Raw genomic sequence first — 19,264 nt, 5'->3', positions numbered from 1 at the left:
GATGATGCCATGGGGGTAGGTGAGATGGGGTTATAAGGTTCCACTCCGGATATTAGTATCACAAAAGCAGAAGTTCTAGTTTGGGTCAATCCCACAGTCTGCCATGAAGTAGATGCAAACAGAAATCAGCACTGCCTGATTTGAACCTAGATAACAACAATCAGGCAGAATACCTCTAATTTAAATCTTCATCTATGCTGTACTCGGGGCCAACCCGGGTTCTATTCCTCCACCCCTCTCGGAGAGTCCGGCAAGCTACCAAGAGTATCTTGCCCTTAGGGAAGAGCCTGGCAAGCTACCCGTGTCGAATTCGAGATGCCAAAAACAGTAACAACCAGTCTTACAATGAGACGTTACCGGTGCCCGCTCGAGCAAATCGATGAGCAATGGGATGACAGTGACAGTGATGCTGTAGTCCTCAAAGTGTGATCCCCAGGTTAATATGCTCAGCATCACGTGGAAACCTGCTGGAGACAAATTTTTAGGGTCTGTCTCCCTGCTCCTACTTTAGAAACCTGTGGTGATGGAGCATTATCTGCTTTAAAGCTCTAGTTTGAGAACCACTTGGCCTGGCATATTGATTCTCAGCCTAGGATGTACTTTAGAATCAACTGGGGAGATTTTACCAGTGTCTGAGCGCACCATAAAATTCTGCTATAGTCATCTGTGAAATTTTGGCAGCCAAAATCTATATCATTCTACATAAGTGTATGACTTTAAAGATAATTACTGATATTTCTCACTTTACAGCAATATAAGAAGAAGGCTCTCCAACTTAGAACTTAGGGATAAATTCTAAAATAACTTACTAAAAACAATGTTCTGCATTTTTCTAGAGTTAATATGGGCATGTTTATGAGTGATGCACCGCAAATAATGCAAGACAAGAGGGGGTATTTAAAAATTTTTTAAAAATTTTATTTTCATAAGGTTGTTCATATTCATTGATTACATTCAGTATTTCAATACCAATAACGCCACAATTACACTTTCCCACTATTTTGAATTTTTTTTAATTTATTTTATTGAATCACCAAGTGGAAAGTTACAAAGTTCTCAGGCTTATATCTCAGTTATACAATGCTCAAACACCCATCCCTTCACCAGTGCCCATATTCCTCCACCAATAAAAACAAAAACAAAAACAAAAAAAAACAGTATACATCCCACCCCTCACCCCCCAGCCCCCCCCCCCCCGTGCGTGAGTGGTAATTTCACTTCCTTTTCTCTTTATCTTGATTACATTCCAGATTTCAACACACAACTCACTATTGTTGTTGGAGTTTCAAAACAGACTCACTATTTTTGTTGGAATTTATCCCCCAAGAATACAGCTCTGTTAACAAGGAAATATTTGATAATAAGTTTTCCACTGATGAGAATGTATTTCAAATTTTTGAGGGGGACTTCAAAGTGTGATATACATAAAGTATATGATTTTAAAGATAATTACTGATATTTCTCACTTTACAGCAATATAAGAAGGCTCTCCAACTTAGGACTTTGGGACAAATTCTAAAATAACTTACTAAGAACAATGTTATGCATTTTTCTAGAGTTAATATGGGCATGTTTATGAGTGATAAACCACAAATAATGCAAGACAAGAGAGGGGGATTTTTTTAAAAAATTTAAATTTTATTTTCATAAGGTTGTTCATATTAATTGATTACATTCAGTATTTCAATACCAATAGCGCCACAATTACACTTTCCCACTATTTCAAATTTTTGAGGGGGAATTTTTTTTTCGCTTTTTGGGTCACACTTAGCAATGCTCTGGTGTAACTCCTGGCTGTACACTCAGGAATTACTTCTGGCGGTGTTCAGGGGACCATATGGGATGCTGGGAATAGAACCTGGGTCAGTCACCTGCAAGGCAAATGCCACACCGGCTGTGCTATCACTTCAGCCCCCAGGGGGAATTTTTTAAGTCCTCTTTTACACTGTTTTATTTTGCCTATCCAGGAGAGTATTTGACATGTCAGTCAGGTCCTCAACTGATTATATGTTGATTAATTTCAGTAATAAATTTCCAGTAGGGGGTTGTCTTTGTCCTTCCAATGGAACCTGATAGCACTTTGAGCTAGAGTGGTCAATGTCTGGCTGGCATGGGTTTATCTCCTGATCTGCAGATTCTGTGAATCCTCTTTGGTTTTGCCCCATGATTATCTGTACCAGGATGCCAGTCTTGTAGCAATTTGATTTATATTTGCAGAAATTAGTCTCTATGGATCCCCTTAGTCAGAATCCCAACTGAGTAGACTTCCATTTCTGGTACCATTTTGTCGTTTTCCTTTCTTCTGGACTGGATTCTCTTCTCTCCATTTCACCCTCCTGCCATCCCACTTTCATTTACTGTTGGTGGGATTTTGCTGTTCTAGTAATGAAGGGAATAGTACACATGCCTAGTTGTGGCTCTCACACTCTTGATCATGGTGCCCCTAGAAGGTGGTGTCTGCTGAGGGCTGCGCCTCTTGGCTGTGGCATCATTAGGAGATGTATACTTTAATTTCAGGTCATCAATCACAAATCTATTGTGACCATGGGTCCCAAGCACAAGCACAGTAACCAGAACTGCTCCCAATCCCCACAGCTCCCCCACTCCCATGTGGGTGGGATTGGGTTTTGAGGTTTCAACTTTACCTTTGCAAATCAGGGGCTTTTGCCACGGAGCTGCTCCTTGTACCTTTTGCCAGGTGCTGCCACCAGTCTGCCTATATATTGATCTTCACATTTGTTTTCTGCTGGGGTACTCCATCCCTCCTGAAAGAGTTTTTTCTTTTAGTGGGAAGAACAGTCAGAGTGGATTTATCCAAAAATGAGTTTTCTTTTTTGTATTTGTGGGGATGGGCCCCCACTGGGGGTTCTCAGGGGATCATATGTGGTGCTGGGGATTAAATCATGGTACAAAGAAAGTGGCCTAAACCAAACAACTGCCTTACTTCCTGGACTACCTCTTTGATCCTTCAAAAGTGGTTTCAAAACCAGTTCTTCATGATGCTGCCCATGAAATACCTCTACCTGTAGCACTTTCAGCATGAGCCTATTGAAGGATCTCTGTTCAATGTTGGGTAAGTCACATGACCTAGAGCCTAAGCAGCAAGTTAGTCAAGTTAAGCTGTCTTTAATAGGGCAGCGTACTTCCCTCAAACATTTGGGGGAGGAGGGGAGGGATAGGGTATACCTTAATTAAGGCAGGTCTTAGAATTTTCTGCTTAAGATTTTTTTTAAGATGTGCAAAAAAATCAAGCTATTATTTTCAGATGTCCTTCTTCCTCCTGTTGCTATAGCTTTTTTGAAGTTACTTGTAATTGCTGAGAAGAGAGAGGTCAAGATTTTGCATTTAATACTTAAACCCAGTCCAGCTAAAGTTTTATTGAAGTGCAAAGGGAGGCCTTTACTGACCAGTAAGGTATTTCCAAACCATTTGCATTTGTATACTCATTTTAGAGGGCAATCCATATGTAGCAGTCTCCTAAATGATACATAAACTCTCCATTTCTACATGAAAGCTTTCTGTTCCTTCAACTATACTCACACTCATGCCTGGAAAGCTTAAGAAAATCCTCCTCAGATTATTGTTAATATTGTGCCTGATTCTGCAGCAGCTGTTGTTTTTGAACAACTATGCTTTTCCTCCCCTCAAAGAAATCCAAGAATGCCTCTCTTGCAGCACTTTGAACCTTTGTAGTTTAGGGAGTGAAAAACTGACTAAAAGATGAACATGGGATTCCTGTTTAGAAATTCAGTGTACAACCTGAAGACCATTTTGAGTTCAGCCATTTCTTTGACTTTCACAGAACCAGTTTAATTTGGAGAAAATCTGCTCCCTCAAATGGCTCAAAGTATTTATGTGGAAAATTTTCCAAATGATTGCCTTTACTGTGTGTTACTATTTTCTTTTTCCATGAATATGTGAGTATTTGGCTTTCTCCCAAGAGTTTTTCTGCATCACTTCTCTTTAGGCAAAGAAGTTTTTCTATGCAGAGTAAGAAAAGAAAAAGGGCATCAGGGGAGTTCCTGTTTTAAAGTGAATTGTCTGAGTTTAACCATACCATCCATTAAAAGAGAAATTGAGTGTGTCATCTGTTTCTTTAAATTTCCCCTTGGCAAGTGTTCAAGGTCATCAGTAATCTGAACCATCACATTGGAACTAATGCCACCAAGAACTGCTCTAGGTTCCTCCAATGCTCCCCAATTCCTATCATCCCCATTAGTATCAGTCTCATTGATAGTGCAGTCTCCATACTTCTCAAAGCCTCTAATGCCTCAGCCTCCTTTCGCTCCTCATTGCTCTTGGTGAAATCACAGGTGACGTCCTGTTTTGATTGTGTATTTTATTGTACTCTGTAGCATTTGACATTGTAACGGTGAACTAATCTATTCACATCTTTCCTGACCCCACCAAAGCCGTATGAAAGAGTAATGAAGCAAAATATTTGGAGTAAGAGGTCTTATAGATTGGTGAAGGAATAGAAAGAGAAGCTTGTAACTTGTGTTCAGGGGGACTTATAGAGTTTTTCTATGGAGGGTGGGGAGTCTTTTGAAATCAGCTTGCCCATTTCAGAATGGGGCAAAGATTTCCAGAAACACTTCTATGTGTCTTTTCTTAACCTACATGACCCCTAGTGGATCTGTCACAACATCAGGGGGTGTTCTAGGGATAACCACTGTCCTATTTTTGCCTCTACTTTGGTCCTCCTTGATTCGGTTGAGTTTCTTATATTTTAGAGTATCTCTCATTTCCTGAAAGAAAAACATGGGCCGTTTCCTCTTCTGTTCCTTTTCTAAATGTCATTTCCTTGGGAATCAATGCTCAGCTTACTTCTCTTCTTACTCTATATTCTCTTGCTGATTGATACCATCTGCCTCATACCCTCAATTCCATATCACTGATTACTCACCTGTTTCTTTAGCCCAGATCTTGTAAAGGCACATCTATGTCCAACTTGAACACAAGTCCTTCTCCATCCCTTATATGCAAGATAAAATCCTTAATTTCTTTCTCTGTCTCTTCCATTTTCCCACAGACCTATCAGTTCCTATTCTGTTTTCCACACAGATTTAAATATACAGTTTCTCTATGTATTTCCTTTTCCTCCATCCTCTCATTCTGCTCTAAACCAATACCTTATTATCTAAATAACTCAGGTCTTGTCTCCTTGCAACCCACACTCCATTTTTTAGGCAAGAACCTTCAGCTTGCTGTATTTCTCTAATTGAAAGTCCGAATGCTTGTAAAATTCACAATATGCCCCCCACCACCATCCTTAGCTTTTGTCACTGCCCAATTTCATTATTCACTTTTGATCATTCCAAACTGAAACACTCCAAAAGAAATGGTCTAGATATTTCTATTCCCCCATCAGATTCAAGTGTGTGAGGACAGATGCACATCTCCTCTGTCAAAGTTTTAATTCCAACGCCAAGCACAGAGATTGGCGCATAGCAGGTGCTGGGGTGCTCAATAAATATTAAGTGAATGAGCCTCAAAGTACCTGAGTCTTTACCATATAGGTGCAAATGCTCTGCTTATTGGCAGTTTATTCCTCACTAGTCAAGCTCCTCTAACTTAAAAAACTATTACTTTTCCACAAAGTAGACAAAACTTTGTTGCAGACAAAGCAACCTCTATATCCCCAAAGGAAGAGAAACTTTCCAAAGGTTCAGAAAATTAGCATATGGTAATTGTCAAATCCCAGGGTATCTTTTAATTGAAACTTCACAGTAGTTCACTTAGCTTGTACTCAGTGCTTCAATTGAGTAGAACCTCATTAGGGAGAGTGTGTCATACCTAAGTGAAAATGGAGAGAAAGAGAAATATAGCCTCCCATGACATGGAGACGTAGGAAAAGGAGAGCTATCTGCTTGTGTCCTTTTTAATCCATGAGCCTGACTGTACTGTCTCCTGATGTTGAACATGATGAAGAGACCAGTCAGAACTCATCAGAGGAGCTTAGATTTTCCTTCTAAATCTGGGTTTTGTACTCTACAAGGATATATTGCTTTCTTCTTTCCTTTGCTCTCCCTGTTCTTTTTCAATACCAGTTTCAGGATAAAATTCTTCAGAGCCTTTCCTCCCCAGGAATGCATCTTGCTGAGAGAACCATCAAACTGCCAAGATGAGTCTTGCCAGTATTTCTCTGAGGTTCTTCATCATGGTCACTCACTCACTCTTTTCTACCACACTGAATTCTTCCCTTGCAGGAGTCTATGCCAGTGTGGTCAATGAGGTACCCACTCTGAGCTGTAAGCCTAAGGCTTGACTGGGTTGTCTCTGCTTGGATGACTGCTCTTCCTTTAACGAACTTGCATCCCCCATGCACCTACAATTCCTAATCCTCAAAAGCAGCTCAGATGTTGTGTCTTCCATCACACTTATTTTTGTGGCCTATCATTCTTACCACAACCGGCAAGTAGCATCCGTGACTTTCTCCAATTCCTCAGTTGACCTGATACTCTCTTAAGTCAAGGTATAACTTATTTTTTCTATTTTTAAAAAATTTTTATTGAATTACCGTGAGATAGTTACAAGCTTTCATGTTTGGGTTACAATCTCACAATGATCAAACACCCATCCCTCCATCAGTGCACATTCACCATCACCGAAATCCCCAGTATACCCTCCACCTCTCCCGCCCTCCCCATGCCTCCATGGTAGACAATATTCCCCATACTCTCTCTCTCTACTTTTGGGTATTATGGCTTGTAACACAGACACTGAAAGGTCATTATCAGTTTAGCCCATTATCTACTTTCAGCACACATCTTCCTGAGGAGTATCTTTTTGTCCCCTCACCAAAACTTCAGGTTTCTGAATGGGAGCCTTTGTACTCTGACAATAGGTAGCACAGGGACATTAGAGGAGCCTCTGAGGAGTGGAAAGAGGGGCATAGTGATTAACTGCAGGGGAATGAGAAGGCAAGTGGTGAGCAGGAGCTCTGTTTGCCTGGATTTGGTTTCCAGACATGACACTTAATGGATACAACAGCCGAGGTGTGACAACAGCCGAGGTGTGTAACATCAACTTCTATCTTCATTTCTTTATCTTTGAGATGAAATTAATAAAGGAATTTTGCCACCCCCACCCCACCCAATAAGGTGATGAAGTTGAAAAAAAAAATCTTAGCTATGAAAAAGAACTTAGCCTGAGACCTGATTCTTAATGAATTGGAATTAGGATAAAAAAGGTTGAAGGAAGGCACATACCTGGAGGAAACAGGTGTGCATATTAAAAACAAGCCTGTGTGGGGGATCGAGCAATAACACAGTGGCTAGGGCCTTTGCCTTACACGCGGCCGACCCAGGTTTGATTCCCCGCATCCCTTATGGTCCTCCTGGGCACTGGCAGAAGTAATTCCTGAGTGCATGAACCAGGAGTGACCCCTGTGCATCGCTGGGTGTGACCCAAAACGAAAAGAAAAGAAATTAAAACAAACAAAAACAAGCCTATGTGGCCAAAAACACAAATAGACTTTAATCTAGCACTGACAGAGGAGAGAAGACAATTGTCTCCTAGTCCCACAAATCCCCAAGTGTCCATTAAAAATAAAATTAATGTGAGGGTCTGAGTGATAGTACAGCGGGGAGGGCATTTGTCTTGCATGCAACTGATCCAAGTTCGATCCCCAGCATCCTATATAGTCTTCCGAGCATGCCTGGAATAATTCCTGAGTGCAGAGTCAGGCCTAATCCCTGAGCATCACCAGGTATGACCCAAAATGACAAAAATAAATTGATCCTAACAATATTGATGTCAGTTGAATGTTAATTCAATGAACTAGCTTGGAAAAGAAGATAATAAGGGTTATTGCCATAAAGAAATCCAGCAGATGGTCAAAGGAGCTTGGGTTTTAAAACTCGTATTAAAAACATGCCTTATTTTGAACCTGAGAGATAGGAGAATATGTTAAGGGTTTTGCTGTGCATATGCCCACTCTCCAGCACTACATATGGTCCTTTGAGCACTGCCAGGAGTCATCATTGAGCACAGAGCCAGAAGTAAGTGCTGAGTTCCCCAGGGATGGCCCCCAAACCAATGAAACCGTAGCACTGCAGCACTGTCGTCCCATTGTTCATCGATTTGCTCAAGCAGGTACCAATACCATCTCCATTGTGAGACTTGTTGTCACTGTTTTTTGACAAAAATTCTTCCAAAATACCCTGTTTGAATGTCTGATGGTTTTAAGAGTATAAAAAAAATAACACTAAAGAAAATCATGTTTTTGCTGCCATCTACAGTCAAAGTGCATTTTTTAGGGGGAAAAAGACAGTTTATTATTAAGTCTACAAGATTAGTACTTTCTGGGAAGCAAAATGAAAACATTTGCTGGAACTTGACCTTTAAAGTACACACCAAATATATAAGATGGGGAAAAATCAGTTAATGATCAATGTGACATGAATCTCTGGTTGACAGATTCAAAGAGAAATAGAAATTAGTAATAGCCTTGATGTAATTCAAGAGAACCCTACATGCCTGACCTTTCTTATTGCTATAACCAGAAATAGAATATATGAAAAAAGAGTTCAGTCTCCAGATATCCTCTATATCTTCTAGAAATTGACATCCTTTCAAATGGCGATGAACTTGGTGTTTTCAACTAGTATGTGAATATTTTTAAAGTTCCTTAACATACACCCCAAAAAGACATTCTTGCCAAAAGGATAATACAACGTTTGGTTTGTTAGTAATGCTTATATTTAGGTATGTATACTTAATCAGTAATGTAGCTTTTTTAACATCACAGAATGTGTGACAGGGTCTTCTGAGGAGACTTTTTAAAGTCATTCCCTTAAGAAAAACTATCAGCTGCTGGTCACATTGACTGCAGATATGCCAACTGACAGAGTTAAGACAGTGACTTCAGAGGAAAAGAGAAAGGGTGAATTTTACCCCCACACTTTTCTACCCAAGACCTGAGTTCTCTAGCAGTAGTTAGCCTAGTGGTAAATTACATTTTATGTAAGCATCATTGTTTAAATATGTGATGTCAATAAAAAGCAAAACAGAACCGAACTAGAATGTCTTGTTCCCTCTGAATGCCTTCTTCTTTCTCAGGCATCCATTCATTTCACCTCTGTATTTATATGTGACTTCCCAACTTTCTCTTTATTATTTCTCAAGGGTTAAGTATAGACAAGAGCTGTTGGAAAAACGTTTGATGGAGAAAAAAGAAGTGGCTCTTCAAGAAGTACATGAAGAAGAGGAGAGAGAGAGGCGGTTAGAAGCTCTAAGAAAACAGGTGCTTTTAATTTGGAAATTGTCATGGGTGGTTTAAAATGTTTCTAAGTACTCTTAATGACATTATTACTAGGGCTTAGTTCATGACATCTGCTATGAAAAATGTAACTTTCCTAATGTGGGATGCTGTTCTTCATTTCTGGGAACAGTCAGACTTATATGGAACCACTTCTACTACCAGTTTATTAATAACTTTGTCAGCACCTTTTACAAAGGCTCTTTTCTTCATTGGGTTTGGTGCTGGAACATTATTTGCCTAAAACTGAACTATCAATAACTTTGTAAATTACAGACCTTTAATTAAATTTTTTTAATTAAGTAAATTTTCAATCAATATAAAAAGTGATGAATACATCAAGTAAAGCTCTTAAGAAAAAAGTAAAAGTCTCCTCCCAAATTTAAATGTATGAATATCACCTCTAGTTTATTAGCTCAGTAGCATCCTTTGAACAGCAACGAAACTCTGAATCTAGCCAAAGAATTTTTATTCTCCTAAAATAATTGGGTGGAGCCCAAGCAAGATAATTATTTTGGGGCCTTGGAATCTCTGTTTGGAAATATCCCACAGTCAACAAAGTGGTAGGAAACCACATTTTAAAAAAATTAAATGTTTTTTTACTTGCACATAAACAATATTGTTGTTTTGAGAAATAAAACTTCCCTTTGCTTAGTAAAAAGTAGGCTAGCCTAGTTGAAAATAGATGGCAACAGCAGGAATTTAAGAAATTGGGAAATGTGATCAAGTATTTTCACTTGCTAAGTTTTCAGTGTTTTTAGTCTGGGAGTGATTAGCTTGACGCAGAAGCTCTAGAGTCTTGGCACCATTTCCTAGCTGATAGGAAATGACTGTCTGGTTTCCATTCCTTTTGGTGGAGACCACATAGAATCTTGGAGAAAAACTTGGCCTCTGCTTTTCAAACCTGTACAACCCAGTTTGGTATTTGGGGCAGAGGAAAATTGAATCTTAGCCTTCCTACTTCATAGCTTCTTCATTAAAAAAAATTGGTTTAGACCAATAGTATCTGCTTCATAAATTTATAGTAGTATGTATTTGTGCTAGAGTATTTATTAAACATACAAGTTTTTCTTCTAAATGCTTAGGTTTTAGATTCTGTGATCTCTACAATATCCCTACTATGTCGATATTTTTATTTAATAGAAGAGAAAACAGAGGATATGGTGATTAGCTGCTTCTATAACATTACACAGGAAATGTCAGACTGAATTCAAATCAAAGAAGTATAGCTGAGTATAGAGAAGTATAATCTAAAGTGTAAATGCATTATAGCAGCTAGACAGTTTCTTTTTCTTAAATAGGTTTTAGAAATTCAAAGTAAAGGAATGTAAATTTTGGTCATCTGAGATTCAAAAAACTTAAATTATTTGATTTAATAATTGTGATTATTATATCAAAGGTCTCTACAGAAACTGTAGAAACAAACTGTGTTGTTTCTAAACATGGTCTTGTTCATAATGTGATACTGCGATCCCTACGATTAGGATTATTTACATCTGTGAACCCTTTGAAAAGAGAAAGTATCTGTACTTAGTACCTGTAATCAGTGTTTAGAATTGTAGTATAAGACGTTTTGTCTAGAAAACTATAAAATTAAAGTATGTTGAACCCCTAGTTATGTTATTAGCTTCTTAATGGCATTAAAATGAAATTTTTAATGCTAATTCCTAGGTTTAGGAATTAACAGGCAGGTGTTACTAATGGTGCATATAATTTACAAAATTAGTAACTTCTTTTCATTAGAATGCAGGTTTGAATGATTTCAATTACCATAAAGGACAAGAGTATTTGGGTTAAAATGACTGTGCAGTTTTTCAGTATAAGAAAATCTTTCAGAACAATGGTTTATTGCAACCCTGGAAATCTAATTGTTTTATACTAAGGAAAGTCACTGATCTTGCCCAATAATGTCAAGACAACTTTACAATCTGATATGCTCTATATTCAGTTTAATTAGGTTGAACTTTTTAGAAAGCTTCATGGAGAATTTTACCATGGACTGCTTTCTTGTGGTTAAAATTAGCTTGGTTTTAGCTTTGGTTACTTTGAGAGTGATTGCATATGCATATTTTCTGTATAATATTTCCTTTAATTTTGTCTCAGAAAGGTAGAAGTAAATAATCTAAGATTAAACATAATTGTAATTCAATCACTTTCATTTTATTATGCTTTTAAACCATTAACACATTTGTAACTCTCTTGAACTAACCTAGCTTAATAATTTTTCTGTATTGTTGATATAATTTCTTAACTTTAATGGACATTAAATATTAATGATATAGCCCAGAAGTATATTTTTTATCTTGTTTCAGATAGCCATGCTTTTTCCTCTTCTAGGTGTCTATTGTTGCTCAATTTGATCCTATTAGAATGATGTCAGATACAATGGCATCAAAAGCAAGGATGGGTATTGGAACTGAGGAAGAATTTATTCTTCAAAAGCCACTCTTCTCACTGAATACGTACAATGAACAGCAGGTAATTATGGGAATTAGCATGATTGATGCAAAGGCATGATAGTGACAAGAAGAACTGCAGAAGTGTGTGTTTTGGGTGATAAATTATTTTCAATATTTACATTACCATGCATAATTTTTATTCATAAATGATAGCACATGGTTACATAGCCCCCATCATTTTTAATTTTGGGGACACATCCTGTGTGTCTTATTCCTATTCATGCCTGGCAGGGCTCAAAGGAGCAGGTGAGGTGCTGGAGTTCAAGACCAGTGTCTTCACTGCTATCATTCCAATCCCATAATTATTTTGTTGGTTTGTATGTTTTGGGGCCACACCTAGTATGCAAGGCAAGCACCCTACCTGCTGTATTATCTCTCCAGCCCCATCCAGCCTTCATCACTGTATCACTGTATCACTGTCATTCCATTGCTCATTGATTTGCTCAAGCGGGCACCAGTAACATCTCCATTTTTTAGACTTGTTGTTACTGTTTTTGGCATATTGAATACGCTATGGGTAGCTTGCCAGGCTCTGCTGTGCGGGTGAGACACTCTCGGTAGCTTGCCGGGCTCTCCGAGAGGGTCAGAGAAATCGTACCTGGGTCGACCTCGTGCAAGGCAAACACCTTACCGCTGTGCTATCGCTCCAGCCCCCAGCCTTCATAGTTATAAATACTACAAAATAGCTGATAGGTGACCAGAGAACAGAACATATTATACAATTTTCATTAAAACTTTTTTTTTATTTATCACTGATTTTTATTTTCACTCCTTTTTTTTTTTAGGAATATTTTATTGAACCACCGTGAAAAAAAGAAAAAAAATACAAAGCTTTCAGGTTTAAGTCACAGTCAAATACTGATTAATCCACCATCCCTTCACCAGTGCACCCGTTCCACCACCAAGAACCCCAATACACCCCCCTCCCCCCACCCCCCATCTAAGTAGCTAATGATATTCCCATTATTCTCTATATATATTGAGTACATTCCATATTTCCCTACAGAACTCACTATTATTGATTGGAAATTTATCCCAACAATCAGGCCTGCTGAATAGGCATCATCTAATAATTTCTCTTCATTGCTAAGAGTGAAGACTTTAAGTCCGCGCGGCCGCTATTGGGTTTCTAATATTTTAGCTCAGTTCACAGTCAAAATGGATGGCTGCAAGCATCCGCTCTGGTGCCAAAATGGGTTAGGAGACCTCAGGATCACAGTCAATAGGAGCGGAGGGTCTGCTTCTCGTGCCGCGGCTCCTGGTTCATCTCTGGGCAGAAGGTGCACCGGGAACGCCCCCCCTCCCAGGACCACCTACAGGCTACGTCACTAAAGAAAGTCCTACCTCCTGGTGGAGGGGTCTTAGAGGGTGGCTCTTACCACGTGGCTGCTACCGCTGCCGCCATTTTCGCTCAGAAAAATGGGGTGGAGAGGGAAAAAAATCCCTCCCCGGGCTGCACGAGGTTGTAGCTCAGTTCACAGTCAAAATGCATGGCTGCAAGCATCCACTCTGGTGCCAAAATGGGCTAGGAGACCTCAGGATCACAGTCAATAGGCGCGGAGGGTCTGCTTCTCGTGCCTCGGCTCCTGGTTCATCTCTGGGCGGAAGGCGCGCCCTAAAACTTTTTCTAATTAAAAAAAATGTCTTTTGGAAGGAGGAGCCTTAGAGGGTGCTACCCACTGCTAGATGTTTAGGAAGTTGCTCCTGGATGCCAGGATGGAGCAGGGCCACCTGCATGTAAAGCACTTACATGAGCCCTTTGAGGTATCTACCCTGCCCCTACATCATTTTTGATGTTGTGTTAATATTGCATTTTTAAGTGTTTCTCTATTTTGTTAAACATTTATTTTTAAATTCATTACAAATTCTATTAGAAACAAAAACTGATGATGCTGACAAAGACAAAGGAGAGGAAAGTTTTCAGAAATTGAAACAGAAAGCAGTGTGCATTAGAGTTAATGACAAGATGAAATATCTTCTGTGCAAAGTATTAAAGGGTGATTTAGCCTCTGTGAGGAACTTGGTTCATTTTTAGTCTGTTCTTAAACTGACAAGGGATTTTAGAAGGATCTTTTGGATAGATGGTTCTGGGAGGGAGGGCTGACAAATGTGCATCACTGAAATGGAGGAAGTGTTTAATTTTATAAATCTCAAGTAGAGAAGTAAAATGCTTATTTAATTTTAAAACATGAAGCTTTACCTAGTAAATGAATTGTTCTGTTGCTATGTCATGGATCCTTTGCTAAGGATTAAAGAGATGGGGAATTCACATATTAGTTAGACGGCTATTTATGGAACCTAGACTCTGTTCTGGCATTGTGCAGAGGTGCCAGATTTACACCCTGAGCCTGTTAGACTTGTTTTATATGAAGGTATTGAGCTCCTCAATCGGAGGAGAGGAGTGAGGAGCTGGTTTGGAGGGAAAGTCGTGAATAGAATTAATGCCACTAGGGTGAGATAATTTCCACAATGAAGATTTGAGGGCTGGCTGTGAGGACTGTGGCAGCAAGGGGAAGGAAGTGAATGACAGCCTGGCTGGGGAAGTCAGAGCAAACATAAAGCAGGAAACTCAGTTAGATGTTAGTTGAGGCGATTTGGCACCAGTAACAAAATTTCATTTCAGATGATATAAGCTAAAAAAGCACCATCAAAAATATGTTGTAGGGAATGGGGTTAAGTGCAAGGAGAAGCATTAATTACAAAGCTGCTAGGGTATTGTAGAAGTCAAAATAGGACCACGGGGCTTGAAAAGAAGTGAAGTCTAAAGCTTGAAAGAAGAGTTTCGACTAGCAAAAGAGAGTTTTGACTACGAGAGTCTTTTACTGATTTGTCTCCATGTAAGGGACTTGGCAGAGCTAAGATTAGATCCATGAATTAGGATCAAACTGTGCAAAGAAAAGTAGGCCTTGGTTGCTAAGACATTGACCAGCAGAGGTGGAACTTTGAAGGCGATACATTATATAACCAGATTTATGAAAAATTGGTGGGGGTGGAGTTAGATCTTTTTACAATGACAGTGCCTGGTAAAGTGATGTGGAGGACACAGATGGTTCTGGTTGAGAGGAGAGGGGATAATAAAATGGGATGACCCTCTGGTTGGCAGCAGGTAATACTGAAAGCAGCTTACATTTGGGATTCAAATCCACATACACTATTTACTGGCCATGTAAATTTGTGCAAGCTATTAACATCATTTTGTTTCCTTTATCTTTAAAGGGATTTACAAGGTCCTTGTAAGAATTGAGACAGTAAATGTTCATTCCTAGAGTGTCAGTTTGGTAAATGATAATCACTCAGTGGTGCTGTCATTAACCATGTAAGAACACTGAAGGAAAAAACAAAGGTAGAAGAATAGAGCAATTTTGTTCATATTAGGGTAAAAATATGTCTTCTTAGATATCTCTCAGAAGCTGATTGGCTCCCCCTCTAAGAAGGGGATTTGAAGAGATGCAGATCAGGGTTCAAGGAAATTTACAGTTTTCTTAATATCTATTAAGATATAGAATAACAAGTATTATAAACCTTACAACCCTGAAGCTGAGAAGTGGACAGTCCTGGCAATAATTCAGGGATGCACTAGCACACAGGTAGAGCATGCATCCTTGGAAATAAACGCAGAAGTAAAATCTAGGCCTATGTACCCTTTTGACACAAATATATTATTTTTCACATGCGTGCATTAATACCACTCATTCCTATATTTCAATCTTTTTTCATATTCTATTGATTCATCCCTTCACAGCCTTCCCAAAAATTATCCCATCATTGCGACTAAATAAGGATAGTCATTTATAACTTTATGTCTAGGCAATTATAGTAGCTCTCCTTGCCCCCTCCTTCCTTTTAAACTGCATTTATAATCAGACCTTTCATTTTCATATAATTATGGTGATATTGCATGTGGAAAACAGAAACAAATACAACTTACTAGCACTCCAGAATCTTTGGCATGACCTTCAAACTTTCAAACTTTTAAAATCCATGTCCTGGACTGGAGCTTAGGTTCCTAAGCAGGGGTGTAGGCTTGCACGTGGATTGATCCCAGTTTGATACTCTGCACTGCAATGGCAGCCTGAGCACCATCAGGAGTGATCCTTGAGCACAGCCAGATGTGAACCATAACTTTAGAAAAAGTAGCACTGTAGCACTGTCGTCCCGTTGTTCATAGATTTCCTCAAGCCGGTACCAGTAACATCTCCATTGTGAGACTTCTTGTTACTGTGTTGGCATATTGAATACACCATGGGTAGCTTGCCAGGCTCTGCCATGTGGACGCAATAATCTCGGTAGCTTGCCAGGCTCTCCGAGAGGGACAGAGGAATCAAACCCCAGGTCGACCTGTGCAAGGCAAACGTCCTACCTGCTGCGCTATTGCTCCAGTCCAGTCTTCGCAGTCCTTTTCCAGTGTTCCCTAATGGAAATTTGATGATCTACCAAAACTTCTCTGAGCCAGAGTTGGCCAATCTTACCTCTGATTTGCATTTGTTCTCCTTTCTTGTTTGATCTTTCTTTCTTTCACCTTGCTATTTACAGCAGAATAAGTTGGACTTTATAGTTAGCCCAAGTGTCCTCTGTCACAAGAGGCAGATCTCCAGGTCTTTATATTCTTGGCGTATCTATCACATGTAGCCACAGTCTACTACCAGTGCACATTTTTATTATCACTGTTAGTCTAAGACTTCCTTGAAGGAAAGACCACTTGCAATACCCCATTTTCTATAGGGATTTCAAGTCCATACACAATGCCTCATTATCTAAAATCTATATGTGGTCACCTTGTTATCAGTGCAAAGAGGGTCTGTTGACATTTAATATTCACAGAAGGAGGAATAAGGTCCAATCAGCTATGAATAAAAACAGAAATTGAACCACTCTTATGTCTATTCCCACTTAGAATTAGATTGATGGAAGCATTTTTCCAGTTCTGCTTGAAATAGAAATCCGGCCTTGGAAGAAAAGTTCTATTGATTTTGCTTTTCCAGTAGTGGCCATGTGTTTGAACTTAATTTGCATATTGCCAAATGATGTGGAAATTAAAATGTCTATTTAAAGAGATTCAGAAGGTTGAATGCAGTTTGAATTCATTTTACTCAATTATTGTATATATTATATAATTCTCATTTGAAAGTTGGCTTCTTTCACCCCACCTTTTAAATAATTTTAATATATTAGTATTTTGTATAATATAGTACATAATATTTTCTACTCTTAAAGTGTTGAGTGTTTTCAATAAAAATAGCCTGCATATAGTCTCTGTATACACACAGCATTGATTACCATCTAATTCTCTGTTCAGCAAAAACAAATTATGCAGCTTGGGGGAAATGGAACTAAATGATAAGATTTAATCTAGGTAAGTGAATTACTATTTAAATTGTATTTTATTTCCACAGATAATTTCTGACCCTAGACTTCGTTTTGAGTTGGCACTTAGAGAAGCTGGACTTCACAAAACATCATATGCCAAAGAGACACTACCAAAAATCAGTCCTCAAAAACCTCCAAGAAAGGATATGGAATCTACTGTATTTAAAATCTAGAGCTCATCCTAAAATTCTAGTGTACATTAATAAAGTTTTTTAATGTAATATATCTATATAGATAATAACAATTACTACTTTCTAAATGAGTTTAAAATCTCAGCTAGGGAAATCATAGTAAGTATTAAAACAACTTTGCCTCATTTATGATTCCTATGTCTAATGTTCAAGTTACTAAATTAAGCAAGACTATGGAAATTAATTGACAGATATAGTACATTTAAGAAGTTATATTTTGGAGGTTGTGTTATTTCATGAAAAGAACAGAAAGATAACCAGTTGTGTGAATTATAATTTATATTGCTGTTACCTGCTAATGTTAATTTCTGCTTATTATTTCAGAATTTGACTTTTTAATTATGGAAGTTTCATTATCATTAATACTTCTATTATTTCCTGATTACTATAAGAAGAGACCCAACCTTTTCCTAAATTTAGAAACCAATTTGATACACCATGTTTACTGCAAACCAATCATCCAAACAATTTCATTTTGCAAATTAGCTTGTAAAGAATAAATTAGAAATAGAGTTTCAAGCATGAGACTATATGTTTTGGTGAGGAAAAAATATTTCTATGTGCTTTAGAAAAAATAAAATTTTATTTATGATATTTAAAATCCTTTCCTGTGCCCCACTGTACTTCCGGAAGCCCTAGCAGCTACATCCACTTCCCAGGGGCCACCATGGTGACTCAGTCATGGGCCCTCCTGTACTAAATCTCTAAAATGATGCAAGCCATGGATACACTGGTCCCCATAGCTGAAGACACTGGGGCACCCTTGTGAGGCAGGTAGACCAGGAACCTGCCCTGCCAATGCCCTGGCACCACTACACTAAAATTCTCTGCAGTGATGCTAAATTACACATAATTTCAGGTACCCGGGTTCCCAGGCTGAGAATGCTGTTGTCTTCTTATAATTGGGGTGGACAGCCTCGCCACCGCCACTACTTCCTGAAGCCCCAGCAAACATGCCCACCTTCCATACCTGCAACCATATCAACTCATTGGCCCAGACCATAGACCCTGAGGTCTCTAGACAATGCAATACCTCCTAATTCCTCTTTGTTATCTAATCAATTTCAACTTTAGAATTGTATCAACAGTTGTGGTTTATTTGTCTACATTAAAATGAATTTTTAAAAAAATTCTATTACAATTTCCAAATTATTAAATAGCTAGAAATTTATAGGAAACAAATATTTCAAATAAAAATTATGTTTTTGTGGGTTCTTTTTTCTCCTTGCTATTACTAAAATCAGAATATTCAATGTTGTTTAAAGTTGCCAATCTTATTAACCCCCTTCTTTTCTCTATTGTTATCACACAGACTCTAGACTAATGTTGTAGGCTTCATGCAGTGGCTAGAAAAATGTACAAAAAGACTAATCAGACTGTTCAAAATTTTGGTTTTTTATCTGTTGCAATCTTGATGAGATAATACCACATGCCTAGTTCATCAGAATAAACCCTCACCAACATTCTATGGGCAAAATCCTTTATCTGTAACCCAAAATTTATTATAATACCCTTCATATTTAGCCTTTGCATCATGTCTTCCATATTAAGAAGGAGAGAAGAAGAAGGAATTTTTAAAAAAAAAAATAATAGCATAGCGGGTAAGGTTTTTGCCTTGCACGTGGCCGACCCAGTTTCAATTCCTCCATCTCTCTTGGAGAGCCCAGCAAGCTACCAAGAGTATCCCGCTCGCACGGCAGAGCCTGGCAAACAACCTTGGTGTATTTGATATGCCAAAAACAGTAACAACAGTCTCACAATGGGACATTACTGGTGCCCACTCGAGCAAACGGATGAGCAATGGGATGACAGTGACAGTGACGATGATAGTGACAATACTCACTGTGCTTTTGGTGCCTATGTTGATGACTATGTCACCCAGTTTCCTTAATTGACCCCCAGATTGCTTGACATGAAGCCACAGACCATCATTCACGAAAGCTGTCAGATCACATCTTCTCCAAGTGCAAGACAGAGAGTTGTGT

The 19,264-nt window shown here is 38.6% G+C and overlaps 1 protein-coding gene across 1 annotated transcript in view; it reads left to right on the top strand.

Annotated features, from left to right (window-relative positions):
* CCDC148 (coiled-coil domain containing 148) overlaps positions 1 to 18,462 on the top strand; it is a 324,753-nt gene extending 306,291 nt beyond the window's left edge. The window contains exons 12-14 of the mRNA XM_055120683.1: positions 9,130 to 9,247; positions 11,600 to 11,740; positions 17,115 to 18,462. Coding sequence (XP_054976658.1) covers positions 9,130 to 9,247; positions 11,600 to 11,740; positions 17,115 to 17,261 — 406 coding nt within the window. The 3' untranslated portion in view covers positions 17,262 to 18,462. The remainder of the gene's footprint in view (positions 1 to 9,129; positions 9,248 to 11,599; positions 11,741 to 17,114) is intronic.
* The last annotated feature ends 802 nt before the right edge of the window (positions 18,463 to 19,264 follow it).

The sequence above is a fragment of the Sorex araneus genome, chromosome X (assembly GCF_027595985.1).
Source record: "Sorex araneus isolate mSorAra2 chromosome X, mSorAra2.pri, whole genome shotgun sequence".
NCBI classification, from domain to species: Eukaryota; Metazoa; Chordata; class Mammalia; order Eulipotyphla; family Soricidae; genus Sorex; species Sorex araneus.
This window is presented reverse-complemented; position numbering and strand designations above follow the sequence as displayed.